Consider the following 16,818-nt stretch of genomic DNA (forward strand, 5'->3'; position numbering starts at 1 on the left):
CAAGGTTCACTCTTTCAAACACCTTTTGACTTGGCAGGATCACGATCATTACTATTATTTGCATTGGAGTAGTGCTCGAAGGTCCTGCAGCGCCGGTTACTGTACAGCGTATTTTGAGACCCTGCCCAAAATAGCGTACTGTCTAAATAGACGAGATGCGAAAGGGTGGGGGAAGAAAATACTGTCCTGATGGTATGTCTGCTTGCAGTGGAGCAATGGCCAAATTTGTACTTGGAACTTCATTAGGGTAAGGATATCGGAGCAGAGGGTGTGCTTAACTGCTTCTTGTACTCAGGAGGCGGCGGGCAGAGTTCAGCAGGACCCCTCTTCTCCCAGATGCGACGGGACAGAAGCCAGCTGTCCGTATCGCTCCTTCACTGACAAGAGTCGTAACAGCAAAAGCACTTCGGCTTTGGAGACTTCTGCCAACGCAGCTGCGCCTATCGGGGCTTGCACCTTGTCCGAGATAGCTCTTGGCAGCAGCAGCCTGTGCCCTAAGCATGGCTCTTAAAATGACCTGGCCTGAGGCACCTTTTAGGTGACCTTGTGTGCAGTCTGTCCATTAGTAAGACCTTGCAGATGGGGCTTCTGAGCTTCATAACCTCTACTTCTTGCTAGGGTGGGTTTTTTTTTTTATTTTAATCATACTGTAGGAATCCCGAGCAGCACGTAGTGAAAACCTGTGGGATACCCTCTTAGCTTTTAAAATAACAGAAAGGGATCATTTTGGATTGGGCACCCTCAAGCGGAAACCAGGTCATAAAGTTTCATCTTCTGATGTCCCTGTTGAAAGCGCAATGCCCCTTTTCAGACAAAAAGCAAAACTAAAGACTTAGAGGTTTTTTGGCTTTCAGCCCAAATACCACCTTTTTTTTTTTTAAGACCTAGACAGTCTTGTAGAGATGAATTGTGACTTGATTAAAATTAATGCTGGAAAAATTGTAATCGAGAATTAAAATAGAATAACTTGTATTTAACACCATGGCTTTAAGGCAGATTTGTGCAGCTAGGAAGACGCAAAGAATAAAAAAGAAACCCTCAAATGTCAAGACATACTTTCTTAAGTACTTCTGAAAATTATGATGATAATATCTCAATCTGGAGTTATTGTGGCAGCCTAAGTTTTCACCCAGGTATGTTGTGTTCACTCATAATAAAAAGCATTCCTTCCTGAACCTCGATGCATACCCAGCCCTGGGAGGAAAGTTTTTTTGATTGTGGTTCTGATGTTACAGTTTGGTAATTCGTTCTGCGTTGATTAACATTTGCACATGGCTTCCCTTGAGCCTTTTCCTCCGGCCTCCTGCCCTCAGCCCACTCCACCTCCGTGCCATCAACCCCCGGCTAAAACAGCGATCCGGCACAGCGAGTGCCAATACGTGAAATAGTTGCACGACTTCTTTGCTTTGTGCTGTTTTCTTTGCAAGGGAGAAAATGGGAGTCTTCACACAAGGGAAGACTTTGTTTTCCTCTTGCTGTTGTCTGTGATCCCCACCTGTTGTATATATGGTAAAAATATCTGGGACTTATAACCCAGCAACAGTACGCAGCCAGAGTCATGTGTGACCGGGTCAAACACACACTCGCTGGAGGGTCATGGCCAGGTTACTAAGTCAAGGCTGGCAAGTCTCCACGATAATGTTTTCTTTCTCTCTCACTCTTTTTTTTTTTTTTTTTTTTTTTTTTTCCCCTTCTCCCCTTGTCTGTCTTCCAAACAACAGTTTAAAAAAAACCAACAAAAAAACCCAAAACCCTCGTAACAATGCAAACTATTCAAGCATGACAAATTCAAAGAAGTTTTTTATTAAAAAAAAATTGGATGGGGGGGTTAAGTCAATGATATTTTGGATTTAATTTTATAGTATAGTTTTATGTGGCACATGAAAGAGAGAAATTTGTATTGAAACAATTGAGACCCACTTTCCCAGTTCCTGGCTCTTTCCTGGAAGATGATTAAAAGCAGACTTTTTTTTCCAGACGAGACATAAAAATTAAATGATCTACAGTATATAGTTATTTTTTCAAATGTTTGGAGGCTTATAAATAACTTCTACAATCAAATGCACACATACAAGCAGCAGAGAATCTGGTTCTAATTACTTGTACTTTAGTTGAACTTTGGCGTTTCCTTTGACTTTCTGCCTAATGTATGTGAGCTGTGTGCCTTGCACTCCTGCAGTGAATTCACAAAAAAAAAAAAAAAAAAAAAAAAGGCAAAAAATCCAGACTCTTGTTGGTGCCAACAAAAATGAGGGTTAACAGAATGTTTTGACCAAATGCAACACTTTGCTATTCACCCTAATTAGCTGAAATTGCTGCTTCCCACCAGGGACTCTTAGCTCAGTATTCAAAATTCCCTTGAGGCTATCCAGGAAATGCCATTTGCTTTACAACTTCTTATTCTTTTAAGACTCAACTGTCCAAAGTGTGCATTAACATACAAGCTTAACAATCTAAGTTTCTAGCGAAACGCAAGGCATTTCATAATGCCTGCCTGCTTCTAGTTGGTCACAAAGTAAAATACCTCCTCCATCTGTCAACATGGTTTAGCTGGCAGTAAATTAGCTCTCACAAAGCACACTGTGCTTTTAAAGATCTTATCTGCTGCTTTATCTAACCTTTAGAAATATTTCAGCCATCTTAGGAATTGTGAAGTGACCGATTGTTTGAGAGTCCTTGTGTGCTTAAGCAGCATTCAGGTGTTGGGTGACAGCACCAAGGCTCTGTTTTCTCAGGTGAGCAGGGACCCTGAAGTGTCATATCCCATAGCACAAGGCAGCAGGGCATGGAAAGAAGTAGCTTTTTTTATGTCTTTGAATCCTTCCTAAAATTGTAAGACTGCTTTAAAAAAATGCCTCTTCTGGATATGTCAACTGTCCACCCATCATCCTTTCTTTTTTCCACCTTGCATGTGCAGACGTGCGTAGAAGAAAGCGGGTTCTGCTCTCGTGCGTCCGCTAGCCACTGACATGATACAGAAATAATGCTTTATACCTGCTGAGCATGCTACAGATGCCTGCACTGGATTTCTGTACTTCTATGCTGGCAGTACGTACATTTTCAAATGAAGAGTTAAAAAGGCTAAATCCAAGGAAGAATAGTAAGTCAGAAGCTGAGTAAGAGTCGAGCATGTGTAACCTGAGTTCAAGCCGTCTCTAGAAAGCTGTACATCTTGCCTGTGATCAAAAGTCAATGTTCCCAAACTGGGTTTTCTTACCCAAAAAACCCAAAACAAACCAAAACAAAAAAAAAATCGAATTTTTAGACAGTTGTTCAGCTGATGCGAGTATTATACTGAATAGCTTAAGCCCTTTCAGTGGCGCATATATATGTGTGTATATATATATGGCTGGTTGTGAGGGTCTTGTGGTTTACATTGGCTCTTTCCTTCTCGTATAACTTTTCAAATTGTCCAGAAAAAAAATTCTCTAGCGGCACCTTCAGCTCTTCAGTTGCTGACTATGTTGTGTACTTACGAACTGAGCTGGTTTCTTAATCTCATCTGGGAATCACAAGTTCCTGGTGCTTGGCCGGTGCCTGACAGACCTCTGTTGTACATACGGTTCATGGTTTGAATGCTACTATTGGATGCTGGTGCTTGTTTAGGATGAAATCATCAAAAAAAGCAGAAGTGTATCGGTATTATTCCTGAACGACTGCTTTCCTCAAACTGAAATCACAGAAGGATTGCAGGAGTGCAGTTGTTTTACTGAATGACACAACCTTGTTTTCCCAGGGGGAGCCTAAAAACTGCCTTTAAGATGGACTGGGAGAGTTGAATGAGCTAATACAAAACACATTGTCTGCTGGTGTTAGAGTTTTAAAGCTAAAATTTTATCATTCCGTAGACTGATTGGAAGCTGCCATAATTCATGTACGAGCATGAAATAAGGCACAGAATGTTTGAGGCCTCTCAAGGGTATTTGATGAATCTAACTTTAATTTAAAAGTACTAATAGATTATTGATTCAAGCAGGACAGCTGTGTGGAGATCAATAACAGAGCACTCTCTGTCTCTCTTAAATACCAAAAATTACTGTTGAAAAGAAATGATCATTCTCATCTTTGTTTTCATTAAGAAAAAAAACTTCTTTAAAGTTTGCTTGGTGCAGTAGGAACGTGTAGATTTTTGGTTTGCCAAAGTTCAGTGTATTTAATGCTGAAGAAGATAAGTATAGTTCTGGACATTGTCTTAACGTCACAATTTATGGAGCCACATGTTATTTCACTTTTCTGTTTTTTTCACATTGTTGTTTCATTATTGTTAGATAAATAAATAAATAGTTTCCGTTGGAAAGCTATTTCTTTGCTTAGAATCAGAGCCTTTAACACTTCACTCTAGCATTTATTTTCTTCTCAAGAAGTGTCCATCCTTGAAGTTGATTTACTTGGCTTAAGCCAAGTAAAAATGGCAGAAAGGGGCCCTTTTCTCACAAGTAATCAGAAGTTGCATCGTGTTCCGTGATGCCCTCTGTGAATTCTGCAGAACACGAGCTGACAATGAATCATGGGTTTAATACAAATGTATCATCTTTGTAATCTGAAAAATATCATGTACAGTAAATCTTGTCTAAGATTTTTCCATTGAGTAATATTCTTTAGGGCCTGATGTTAGTACTCTTGAGATTTAGCTCTGCTGATAGTGCCTAATATTTCTGGATAGATCTGAGTTCACAGATCCTGTCATTTCTGTGTATCTGTTGAAAAGTTAGAGGGATTTATCTGAGAAGCAGCAGAACGGCTAGGTGAAACATGAAAATATATTGCACATCTACAATAAATGTGAGGAATGATGACAGCATATCACAGAAAACTAATGCAGATGTTTTGGAAAGATGTAGTTTGCATGTCTTATCTTGCATCATAGAGCTTTCACGTCCTTTCCCTGAAAGGGATAACTGGCTTTTCAGCAGGTTCAAAACAAATGACCATCTAGAAATATTAAGGCAATAAAGGGATGTGGGGTCATAATGTGTAAGTAGCTTTTTCTCAGAGAGGTTTCCTGATGTTACAAATCCAAAGGTAGGTAAGGAAGTGTTGCTGGGTTGTGCTAGTTTTACAGATAAAAAAAAAAGACGACTTATTCAGGTAATTTTCACTTCAGGTCTTATACTTAGTCATTTGTCTCTTTACATATGTCCTGATGCATGCCCCTATCCTATTGTGGCAAAATTGCACATTGGAAGTGTTACCTTTTGTAGACAAAGGCAAGAGATACAAGAGCTCTCCCAAAATTAGGTACAGATTGGAAGGGTACATGCCACAGTTTCCCTTTGAAGGCTGATATCCAGCATGCACACATGGATCCCATGCAATTCAGTAGGCTAAAACAAGAACATGAGCCCAAGGTTGTCCATTTTTGGAGCCTGGTAAGAGATTCAAGCCATATATCTGATGTGAGCTGAAGCTTTTGTGGTGTTGAGTAGCTGGATCGTGAAAAACTATCAAGTACGTTAAAATAAATTTTTGAGGCTATAGCATGTAGTCCTGTCACTGCTTGCCTTACTTTGGTTCCCCTTAAATTTTGCTAGGAAAGACAAAGTAATGTTTATTATAGAAAGATAGATACGGGCTAGTTTGATGGTTACAATACAGTAAATAATTAGTAGTTTAAAATTCATTAATGAACCATTCAATTATATTTCTTTTTTCTTTTGTAGCAGTTGAAACTCAGAGCACCAGTTCTGAGGAACTTGTTCCGAGCCCTCCTTCACCACTTCCACCCCCTCGTGTTTACAAGCCCTGTTTTGTCTGTCAAGACAAGTCATCTGGATATCACTATGGTGTCAGTGCTTGTGAGGGATGTAAGGTGAGTGCCATCATCTCCCTTTCCTTTTATAGGACCGCATTTCATTTTAGAGAGGGGCAAAGCAACAAAATGTGGTGTGACTCGATTGTCTCCAAAGATGCCTGTACCTTTCTTATGTGTTTCAATCCCTGCTTACTGCAGGGGGGTTGGGCTCGATGATCTCTCAAGGTCCCTTCCAACCCAAAAGCATTCTATGATTCTATGATTCTGATTCATGAGTAAAGCCAAGTAAATGACCATCATGCCTGGAACTATTTCTCTTCATAACTTCTGCCAAAGTATGTCTGTAAGGGACATCTGTAAATTGACTATGAGAATGTGATCGTAGATGCAGAGATAATCAAAGAATAAAATGAAAGCACATTAAGAGTCTTCACTGTCCATCTGTAGGTCAAGTGTATCCTGAGAACTCTTGTGGCCATTGTCTGATCTCAGCCTGGCTTTTTCTGTGAGCTGCTACCTCTGTGTATCCAGGGGGTGGAATTTGGGAAAAGGATCTGATCATCTGGAAATTCTTGGCATAGTCTCTATCTATCTAACAAATCTCAAATCAAATTGGGAATTTAAGGATTAGGAGGTTGGTATTCACAAAATTTAATCTGGCAAGAGTACAGTGCTGACACATCTGCTACTTTCCAGTGCTGTGATTGTCAGAGCATGAATTGACTATCCATAGGATGCACTAATGCGATACACCGTTCTAAAGTAGAGAATGTCTAGAGACGAGATACACATCGGAGAAGCAATGTCAACTAAACCATGTACGTGTGGCAATAATTAGAGGTGTACATACAGTGAATGTTATGTGTGCAAGGAAGAACGTAGTGCGAAAAATGCTAAAGAAAAGGTATCGTAGGACAGATGCTCTCATAGTTAACTTCTAGCCATGGTACCCTAGTGCAATGTTCTTTCTTAACAATTAAAGACCTATGATTTTCATCCTTCAAATTAAAATAGTTGTGTAGTGCTTAGTACAGTGAAGATACTAATGCATGGCGAAAATGTGACAGGTGCTATACCCATTTAAATAAAGTTATTAGAATAAATTAATAAAGGGTTTTTTGCTGGTTTATTTTTGTGAAATGTTATTTTTCAGATACTGTACAGTTAGCCTTTTTTACTTTATCTTTTGAATCTGCAACTTCTTCCAAGCTACTGGCCTTTTGTAGTGACATATCATAGTCCTGGGTTTGTGTCATTCGGCAAAAACCTATAGGATTGGAGTCTGGTTTTCCCCCCTGTTTTATAACTGTAGATACTGAAGTAGTGAAAGTAACTATTTAAGCTCACCTCAGTTTTAGGATCTCTTTCTGGTACTGAGGTTTTCCTTGGATATCATGTCTGTATTTTTTTCTTTTAGATGCCACAAAACTATCAAAAAAACCCTTTAAGAATCTGTTAGGAAGAACTATGGTAAGAATATGCTGTAGCTAATTTCATTAAATAGGATATCTCATCATAGTCAGATGCTAACATGCAAACGGTGGTGTCATTTGCTCATCCACATGTCCCTTCTAAGCACAGACTGTGTTGCAGACTGTGGCAGAAAGGTCACATGTCCCTAAGACTTCATTATTTTTGGAAAATATGCAAAAATATACCATCAGGCTTTTATTGGTGCACTGCAAAGCATTTTCATAAATAATTAAAGCGAGACCACACTTGTCAAAATACGTGAAGAAATCTATTGTGTAATGTGTTAGCCATTATTCAACAGCAACAAAAAAATCATGTTCACTTATTTGCTGATTTGCAAGATGGGGTAATCCAGCACTTAGCAATAGCTGCCGTTAAAAGAAAAAAATGATGAGTTACATAGAAAACCTGTCAGTCTGTGAGAAATAACAAGATTCCAAAGCAGTCACTTGGTTGCTTGAGACTGGTTAGTTGGCGCTAGCTCTTCAACAGGTTGGACTAGAATTTTATTAATCTCTTGCACTGATTGAATCAACTTCCTTAGTGAGTGCCAGGAACTGGCAAAGAATATGATGAGACCACTGAATCAACTAGTGGTCCCTTTGGTGGACAGTCATATATTACATTTGCTGCTGAAAGTTGTCTGAACTTTCAGGTCAACAGAAGTGATGTGCTGGATGACAGCAGACAGCAGTAGGTGACCACAACACCAGAGACAGCCTCAGAAACCTCTACATTGCCAGTTTCTAGTTTTTCTCTGAAGAATGTTGCCCTTTTATCTTGAGCCCTTTTGGACTGTTTGGTTTATTTTTCTTTTCCTTCATCTTTTCTCTACACTTGCTTTCACACATTCATTTCTTGGACCTGTACCATAAGAAAGCTGCCACCTTTTACTTCTCATTTCTAACCATGCAGGCTCCTGCCTGTACTCAAGTCTACATTTGCCCTCGGTTTTCCATATTGGTTCTTCATGCTTCTCTTTCCCTCCAGCCTTCTTCATACAAAAATTTAGCCAGTTGCTTTGTGAGTTTAAATAAGTGCTGAGCATTGAGCGCTGCTGGTAGGGAAGCCTTGTCTCCCGTGGATCTCTGCCTTGCAGTTGGTTAACCCAGGTTTATTAGAGAGCCTGTGTTTCACTGAAGGCTTCTGCTTGGTATAGAGCTGGAGTTCCATGCTGATTCTCTGGTGAATCGGGGAGCAACAGTAAGGAAGAATTCATGTTACAGCCTTTTGTCTAGTTAGGAAATGCAAATTTATTTCTCCTTTACCTCAGCACATGCCTCCATGCAATTTCAAAGAACTTTATTTTCTTCGAGATTTGCAGTTTCACTAAAGCTGACCAGCGTGTTCAAAAGCTGTTGGGATGGGGAGGCAACCTTACTTATGGACAGCTGGGTTACACAAAACTCATTCCATAAGAAGTTAAACTAAAATATCAGCCAAATCAAGTATTAATTATATTTTTTCCTCTTTTCCTCTGACCTTGTAGCCATTTTCTCTTTCTTCACTCTTATTTCCACCATTTCTTTCTTCACCTGATTTGCAATCTCTGTTCTGACCTTAAATTCACTCTTCTTTCCTCCTGTGTTGCACCTCCCTCTGCTCTGAGGTCCTTCTCTCAAGTCTTTTCCTTTTTCCTTTCTGACTCATTTACCTTTCCCTTCAAACTCCTGGCAGTCTTGTTTCTCAAGGGAAACACAGATGGAAAACTCTGCTCATACCATATTTATGTAATTAGGGCCCCATTCCTTTTGTTTTTCTGCGCTAGCTCTCCCATGGTTTTCTTCTAGTTCTCTCTCTGTTTCCTTCTCCTTTGCCTTTCTACTCCGAGCTCCAGTCTGTCACAGTGATCATTAGCAGTCTCTGTCTAGTGCAAAAGGACAGCTTTCTGTCCTCAAGGTTTTTGGGTTGGTGACTGCCTTTGATTCAGCAGGCTTTCTTTTTCCTGCCTTTCAGGGCTTTTTAGATTCTCCTCCTACTTTGTTTACTGTTTATTCAGTGTCTCCTTAAATGGCTCTTTATCCACTTCCTGGTGCTGTTCCCTGAGATTCAGTGCTTTGGTTTTCTGTCTCAAAAGCATCACCTACTGAACTGTTTTATGATAGACCAATGGGGGAGGTCATGGCAATATTCTGCTCATAAAGGGCTTATTTTTAATGGGGACCCTTCCAGCCAGGAGCCCTTGGAGAGCTGTGGATGGTGATTATGACTTTCTGATACTCAGCTTGGGAAACACTGCACTGGAAATTTTCGCTTCCCTAAATTGTCACCAACCCATGGATGATTTCCAAAGTCACGCCTGTCTCTGACTTCTCCCCTTCTGTCTTTCCCTGGTATGTCCTCTTGCTCACCTCACTGCTACCTTGGACACAGAGTTCGTGAAGACAGAACTTTCCATCCTCTCTGTTTGTGACATCACCAAGTGTAATCACATGGCGTGCAGTTCTTTCAGACATCATGCCATGATGACATCATTTCTGATCTGCAGCACTGTAATTCAGGTGATTTGTTGTCTTTTTTCCTCCAGAATCTGCCTTCAGCTGCCTTCACTGTCAAACCATTGCTGTGATGGTCTCATGTGGTGATTAGATTGGTCCCTTCTCCTGTCCTTCCTTCCCCTCTTCCCCCTCATTGTCATCCTTGGACTTTATTCTTTCAGGTACCTGGGAACAATCTCCTTTGCCAAACATTTTCTCGGTATTCTAAGCACCCCTTTTTTAAGTGATCCTTCTGTCTTACTCATTACCAGAGTCTTTAGTACTGTGCCCCACTAGAAAGACTGTTCTGTGGCTTCTTTTGATATGCTAGTCTTTTAAGGTTTTTAGGGGCTGGAGTATTTCATAATATGTACTTATGAACCACAATGAGAGTTGAGGAGCTGTCTAAATAATTTTAAGCTATCTTGTTTTCTAATTTTAGCATATTCATGCTGGAAATTTTGTTTGTGGTTATAGATTTAGAGTACCTGACTTCTTGCCTTCCAAATTCAAAATTTGGGAGCTTTCAGAAGGTTGATATCCCCAGCTTTTTTCCAATTTGGTCAGTCAAATTCAGCAGTCAGGACTTTTTTTGTGTGTGTTTTAAACTGGTTTAAAAAAAAAAAAAAATCTTGGTTTTGTGTTTATTTCTGGCTCTTATGCTGCAAAAGGTTTCTGTGCATCATACCCTCTCAATGGCTTTGTGTATGTATTAGAATCTCAAAACTAAAGCAATCTTCACAGTGCACTTTTAAGAAAAAATCCAGAGCCAGTCCATCTTTTTATGTGTAAAATACAATACGTTGACAATATTCAGCTTATTTACAACTTTTCCATTTTGTAAACTCTGTGGCATTCCAGAGGCGGGTTTTGGAATCTACTTGTGTGTTTCATGACCTCAGTTAAAGACTTCTGAAATCTTTTTTCCTCCCCTCCCCGCGGATCTCTGCTGTTGCTAGATAGCACGCAAACAAATTCCATACAAAATGGGCAACTTGGATTTATCCAGCTGGTACAAGTGGTTATAGGGCTGGCTCTCACCAAAAGCTCAGCTCTTTGGTCCTGACTCAACTCATCATTGTAGCTGGGTTTGCAGAAGGGGAGACTGAGAGTAGTGGGCTGGATTCCCCACACAATGCGATCATTGTGTGGGCGAGGAGGAGAAGCTGGTGTTCTGGCAGCTTCAGCTGTCTCTGAAAGCCTTGTCTCTTGTTCTGGGTGTTTAAAAGATGGCATTCCTCTGCTGGCAGTCCTGCCCGGATTACTGGCTTGAATTCGGTGGGCAGCAAAGATGCCTGGAGCAGTTTCAGGAGAGAAGACAGCGCAGCATGTAAGAGGGTAGGTTTACGGTCCAGCAGTTTTGTCTGAATGATCAAGGTGCCTCTCTGCCTGTTGTTGATGCTAACAGACAAAACTGTAAATAAATCTACTTCAAAATCGAGTGATCCCAGTTCGGCTTTTATCATAAAAGAATAGCTTTCCTTCCATCAGAGTTTTCATGTCAAATCACATCTAATCTGGGATCATTAAATTAAAAGGGTGGCCACATTTAATATATTTTCAGAGGTCTTCAGCTATGAAAATAGGTCTATTTGTTTGACACCTTCCTGACTCAAATATATATATTTTTTATTGCAAAGACGTAATGCAGCATGGAAAATAGGCATTGATATAAACCTTGAAATTTAGGTCTATAATTCTGTAGGACTGACTCCCACAAAAAAAGCTAAGATACACACAGGAGAAGAAAAGAAAAAAAAAAAAAAGAGAAAATTAAACAGTTTTTACTTTGTCCAGATTTGCTGATCCACGTGGATGGTTTAGCTTGGGAGAAGAGCCCATTTTGTTACAGCTTTATCTTTCTTGTTTACAGAGGTAGTGGGAGGCAGTCCTACCACTCAACTGGAGGCCCAAAATTAGTTGCCTAACTTTGAAGACTCTCTGCAGTCAGTGAGGAGAGAGAAGCTCCTCTGATGACAGATTCAGAGCATCTAAACTAGATCTGCTCTGGGTCAAACCTCCAGAGCAGCCTGTCCCCACAAGCCATTGGGTTAGGTGCCCAAAGCACAGCTGTGTTAATATTCTCCATGATGTCGCCCCACAGTTATGTCCCTCTGGACACTGAGAGGGTTGGGGCTCCCCCATTGCGGGTCATGAATCCATGATCAGCATCAGTCAACAACCGATTTACAAAATGCTGCTGACAAAGAGTGGAACTGGCTTTGATTTTATTTATTTATTTGAAGTTCGATGGTGAGGATGTTATGCTTTGGTCTGCAAGAAATGTTGATGAGTGGCCTAAAATATTTTAGGCATTGTCATAGCAAAGTTCCCTTTATGGAACAGTGTCCTTTGGGACAGATGCCTTTTCCTTTTAATATTGCCTCTTACATCATGTGAGGACAGATTGGCATTTTCTTAGGCAGTTCTGGGATTGTAGAGAGATCTTAAGCAGCACTTCTTTTTGATAACACTACTCTTGCACATGTTAGCTTCTAGCTATAATTTAGTTATATTTAAGCCTATATTTATGCCCCTTTACTGAGAATTAAGGATCCAAACAGAATTTTCTCAGTTACTTAACTCTAAAAATAAAAGCAAACTTCATAAAACCAGCTAATTAATATTCCATATGTTTGTTCAGCTTTGTTTTTCTGCACGTTTTAATCACCTACAACTGAAACAAAAAGTAAGAAATGTAAAGTTGAAAATGCTTTTTTTTCTGAGCTTCAAATATTTGGTTACAGTATGATTTGTATCAGGGAAAGAAGTAATATTGTTTGCAGCAATGCAATTGTAAAAGCTTCTATCAGTTGAAAGAAAAATAAAGATCAGCTTGAATGATCAAGCTGTATTCGTCTCCATTTAAGCTGTATTAGTAAGTGACAGTGCCAGCAGTAGAGATGCATGCTGTCGTTCACGCACAGCTATGAAAAATTCCTCAAATCATAGAAAATTGCTCCTAGTTTTAGCTAAATCAACAATCATTTTTTAGAAGGTGAAAATGTATTTTGAGATACGTTTCTGCATACTGTCAGTATCATCTGATCTTGAACAGTAAGCGCGTTGCAGTATAGCAACGTTCAAAACCATTTGTTTGCAGAAAGCAGTGCCATATGCAGAAAGACACTAAATGAGTTGCAACTGATTTAAATGTAGTACTGAAAACCTGGAATTTTTATATATTTCGTACTATACGACAAGACCTTATTTTTTAATGCTGTCTTTGAGATTTCAGTTTTTAAAATAAGAAAACCAGGAAAGTTAGGTGTCCTTTGAAAAGCTGGTATCTGTGTTTCAGTAAGTCCTTAATTCATTTTTCTCTTTGTTTGGAAGATAAAACTTTCACCAGGTACTGAATTTACTTCAAGTTTTTGAAGGAGGGAGAAGCATATATTTATTCGAAGTCCACTGAGAGCAGGGGAAAATTGATGAAGTAGATGGGATCAGGAACAAAAAGAAAATTTGTGTTACCATATATTTCAAAATCTCCTTCTGGGTTGTGTGAATGACATGGAATGTAAATAAAATAAAATTGCCAACCATGACAGGTAACAAAAATGAAAATTATGTTGTATGTTTGAATGCCATATTTGATTTCCAGTGCTTTAGGCTCAAGTTGTGGATTATACCTTTGCTGCTCCCCTGCACTGGGCTTCTGGAGCAGAGAGGGACCAACAGCAGCAGTGTCTGTAGAGTGGGTATAGCACATACATCCACAGCTAATCTTCCTCTTATCCTGCCCGTTGCCCTCTGTCACAGACCAGGGGTTCATCTTAAGCTGTGAGAATAGTTGGTTTTACTAATTACGTTAATTTTTTTCTGGCAGTGATGCCGGTGCTATGGAAGTGCAGAGATTATCCCAAATTACTTTCTAACCGTGCTAACCATGCTGCTCTAGTTATTTGTGAGCACAAGGGCTAATGTCCTGTGGAAACAGGAACTGGAAACTACTCTCTTATTTTGCATAAGCTGACAAATAACGACGTATAATTGTTTGGCTTAAATCTTGCACTCCCTTCTCGTGCAAAATTCCCGATGCCATCTGTGAAAGCTTTCTCAAAAAAGAACAGCAGCATCAGACTCTTAAACTGTGGGGTACTGGTGACTAGCCGCGTTTTGGGGCACTGCTTCGTACTGTGCTGTGTACCTGAAAGGTTTCTGGCTGTACCAACTAGCCCTCCTCCTGCGGGCGGCCATCTCCTGTGGCCCATTTGGACGCAGCCATTGCGTTTCAGAGGCTGGAGGAGTTAACTAACGTACACGTGGACTTTCCCATCGTACGTCAGCCAGCCATAGTGCCCATGACTGTCCCCAAGAGCGTTTCCTAATATAGATGCAGCCTTCATGCCTGCTGACCTTGGCATATCTTTTCAGTGTCTTCGGCCAATAACCAGTCCATAACAGCTACCGTTTGTTCTTTATTATTAATAAACTAAAATTGTCAAGTCTTACTCTTCGATGATCTCTCAAGGTCCCTTCCAACCCAAAGCATTCTATGATTCTATGATTCTGGCAGTGTCTATTCCTTTCTACACCTGAGAATACACACCGTAAAAAGAAGAAACTTCAAATTTACATGTGTGTGTACCTGTTGTTACTGGAGTTGAATCATGGTTTCTTGCACCAAGGCGGGCACTGAAGAGTCCTTGTAGATGTGTTTGTCACATTTCTATCCAATTTTCACCTGCCCATCTGTAGCTGTTGTGGCTTATTACCAGATGGCTAGCCGAGAGCTGAGGTTCACACCAGATCAGTAATGTGTGCATAGTTTGCAACAGCTTCAACAGCATTAAGTAAATTATATGTACATGTAAAAACACTGTCTATGCAAATCATGTCGTGACATACTGACGAGAGATGCCAGAAGCAGGTGAGCTGCAATTCAGGCTGGTACGCTTGCCTGCTGACAAGCCCCCTGGTTTGCATGCAATGGATGTGGAGTGTGTTTTTATTTTCCTGTAAGTAGGTTCTAATGGATTTTACTTTTTCAATTTTCTTCACTAGAGAGGGGGGAAAAACCTTTTATTTTGTTCTCATCTTGTCAAGCTATTTCATAGCTCTCCATTAGCTTAAGGACCACATGTGGCCTTTAATTATAGATGCAGAGTACAGGCTGTCCTCTGCGCACCAAGAAAGTTGTTACAGTGTGAGAAAAAACGCAGCTTTACACCATGTTTAGTATAACATTTTATAATATGATCTTTAAAAGTATTGTTTGCAGAGGTAACTCAGCAGTTAAGGAAACATGGATATCTGAGCAAACATCTCGGAAATTAAATACTCTGAGATTTTCTATTAACAGTAATAGCCTACCTTGGTTTTTTACACTATGCCATATTTATTTATGCTTACTGAACAGTAATGACAGACATGTAGAATTACAATGAACTAGCTTTCCATTTTCTAACTCTGGAACTTTTTAAAAATAAACTGGGTAATGAGACATTGATCGAGAAGGATATACAAGCAATTGATCTGTCAAATTTACATTTACGATAGCTTGCTGGACCCCACAACAAAGTGCACTATTTTCCCTGGAAGAAAGGGGGAGATTAGAATAGTTTGCTGAGTGTGGTTCTGGCTGAGTGTTGACTTTGGTGGTGGTGGGGTGGTTGCAGTCGCTGTTCTGCTTGCTTGAGGCATCTTTTTAAATTATAGCTTGCATTTTTCTAAGCAAGAACCTAAAGGTTTTCCGACTGGCACATCTTAGAGAAGTAAATCCAAAATTAAGGGGTTTTGTAAGTGTACAAAATGGAATGATCCATTATCTAATTCTGTTCACTTTACATGTTAAGTAGATATTCAGATGCTCTTTGTTTGCTACTTATTTTGAATTTGTTTTGAAAGATACACCTGTCTGTATTTGGTGGCTATTGTAAACCATCATCCAGTCCATAAGCAGTCAGCTTCCCACTTCGCAGAAATACTGTGATTTGCCTGGGAAGGTGACCTTCCATTGCTCTCTGCGCTTACTGACTGACCTGCTAATGGAAACAGAGGTTCTTTCTAATCCTGAATGAAGTGTTCCTCTGAGGAAATTTCCTAAAGGGGTATTTTCGTTAGCTTCTTCTGGAAATGGAGTTCAATCGAATTTGCAGTGTGGATCCCAGACCTCTTCAGCTTTGCAGAGCTGCTCTTCATGAAATTTCAGTCTTGTGCTATAGTGGGAAAGACAACTGGATGTAATTTTCCAAGATTCAGTATTTCCAATAAAGTCAGCTTTACAGATTTTCTTACAGCTTTCTTCAATTTGTTTATTGTATACATTCTTTTTTTCTTTCCCCTGTAAAACAAAACAAAGGCCTTACTAAAAAAACTCTTCCATTTTTGAGTAGCTGTTCCAAAAATCAGAAACTGCCTATTGTTTCTTCTTTGTATCTGTATTTTGCTATTGTCTTTAAGTATGGATGCATTGTTTCTTGAGTTCTGTGTAAAGGACATAACATGTGTCCTTCTTCCTATTTTATATTATTCTGATTGTTTCAAATGAACTTTCCATATAGAGGAGACACCTCCAGGTGTGACATCTGTGCAGCTCAGTACTCCAGTTATAAAAACTTCTTGTAGTGTTAAAGAATTCTATAATTGGTAGTTTTGGTATATTGGTATAGTAACTGTTTAATTGGTATACTACTGCAGCTGGTCTGCCAAATATTTGGGGTCCCTACTCATAAATTGTTCTTCCCTTTGATAATATGCAGGAGTCCCCACAGTTTCCACAGCTCAATTCAGGAGACAGCTGAGAAGTAGAAAGACATTTTTGTGTATAAAGTCCCTGAAGATTTCACGTGGCCACGCTTAAAATTTCTCATTTAATATATTTTAGTGGGAAAAGTTACTATGCAATAAAAACTGTATCGTAATACCTACGTTTAAAGGGGGAAAGGTATATTGTTTCTGGATCCCCTGTCTAGAATAACGAATACATAAATTACATGGTGAGACGGCAATCGTAAGTAGTGCCAAAAATGTAGATCTGCTTGGCTGTAAATGCAGTCAGTGATTTGACTCCAGCTATAGCGAACCTCAGCGACTGCTGGGGACCCTTCCAGCGCTGGAGGGGAGAGCCAGCAGCCCCCCGCCACGGCACGTGAGCAGGGTCCGCCGTTGCCT

The 16,818-nt window shown here is 39.9% G+C and overlaps 1 protein-coding gene across 4 annotated transcripts in view; it reads left to right on the plus strand.

Annotated features, from left to right (window-relative positions):
* The window catches only part of RARB (retinoic acid receptor beta), a 196,591-nt gene that overhangs the window by 120,430 nt on the left and 59,343 nt on the right, over window positions 1–16,818 (plus strand). For all 4 annotated transcript variants that reach the window (XM_075704724.1, XM_075704725.1, XM_075704726.1 and 1 more), the window contains one exon: window positions 5,661–5,809. In XM_075704724.1, coding sequence (XP_075560839.1) covers window positions 5,661–5,809 — 149 coding nt within the window. The remainder of the gene's footprint in view (window positions 1–5,660; window positions 5,810–16,818) is intronic.

The sequence above is a fragment of the Pelecanus crispus genome, chromosome 2, assembly GCF_030463565.1.
Source record: "Pelecanus crispus isolate bPelCri1 chromosome 2, bPelCri1.pri, whole genome shotgun sequence".
Lineage (NCBI taxonomy): Eukaryota > Metazoa > Chordata > Aves > Pelecaniformes > Pelecanidae > Pelecanus > Pelecanus crispus.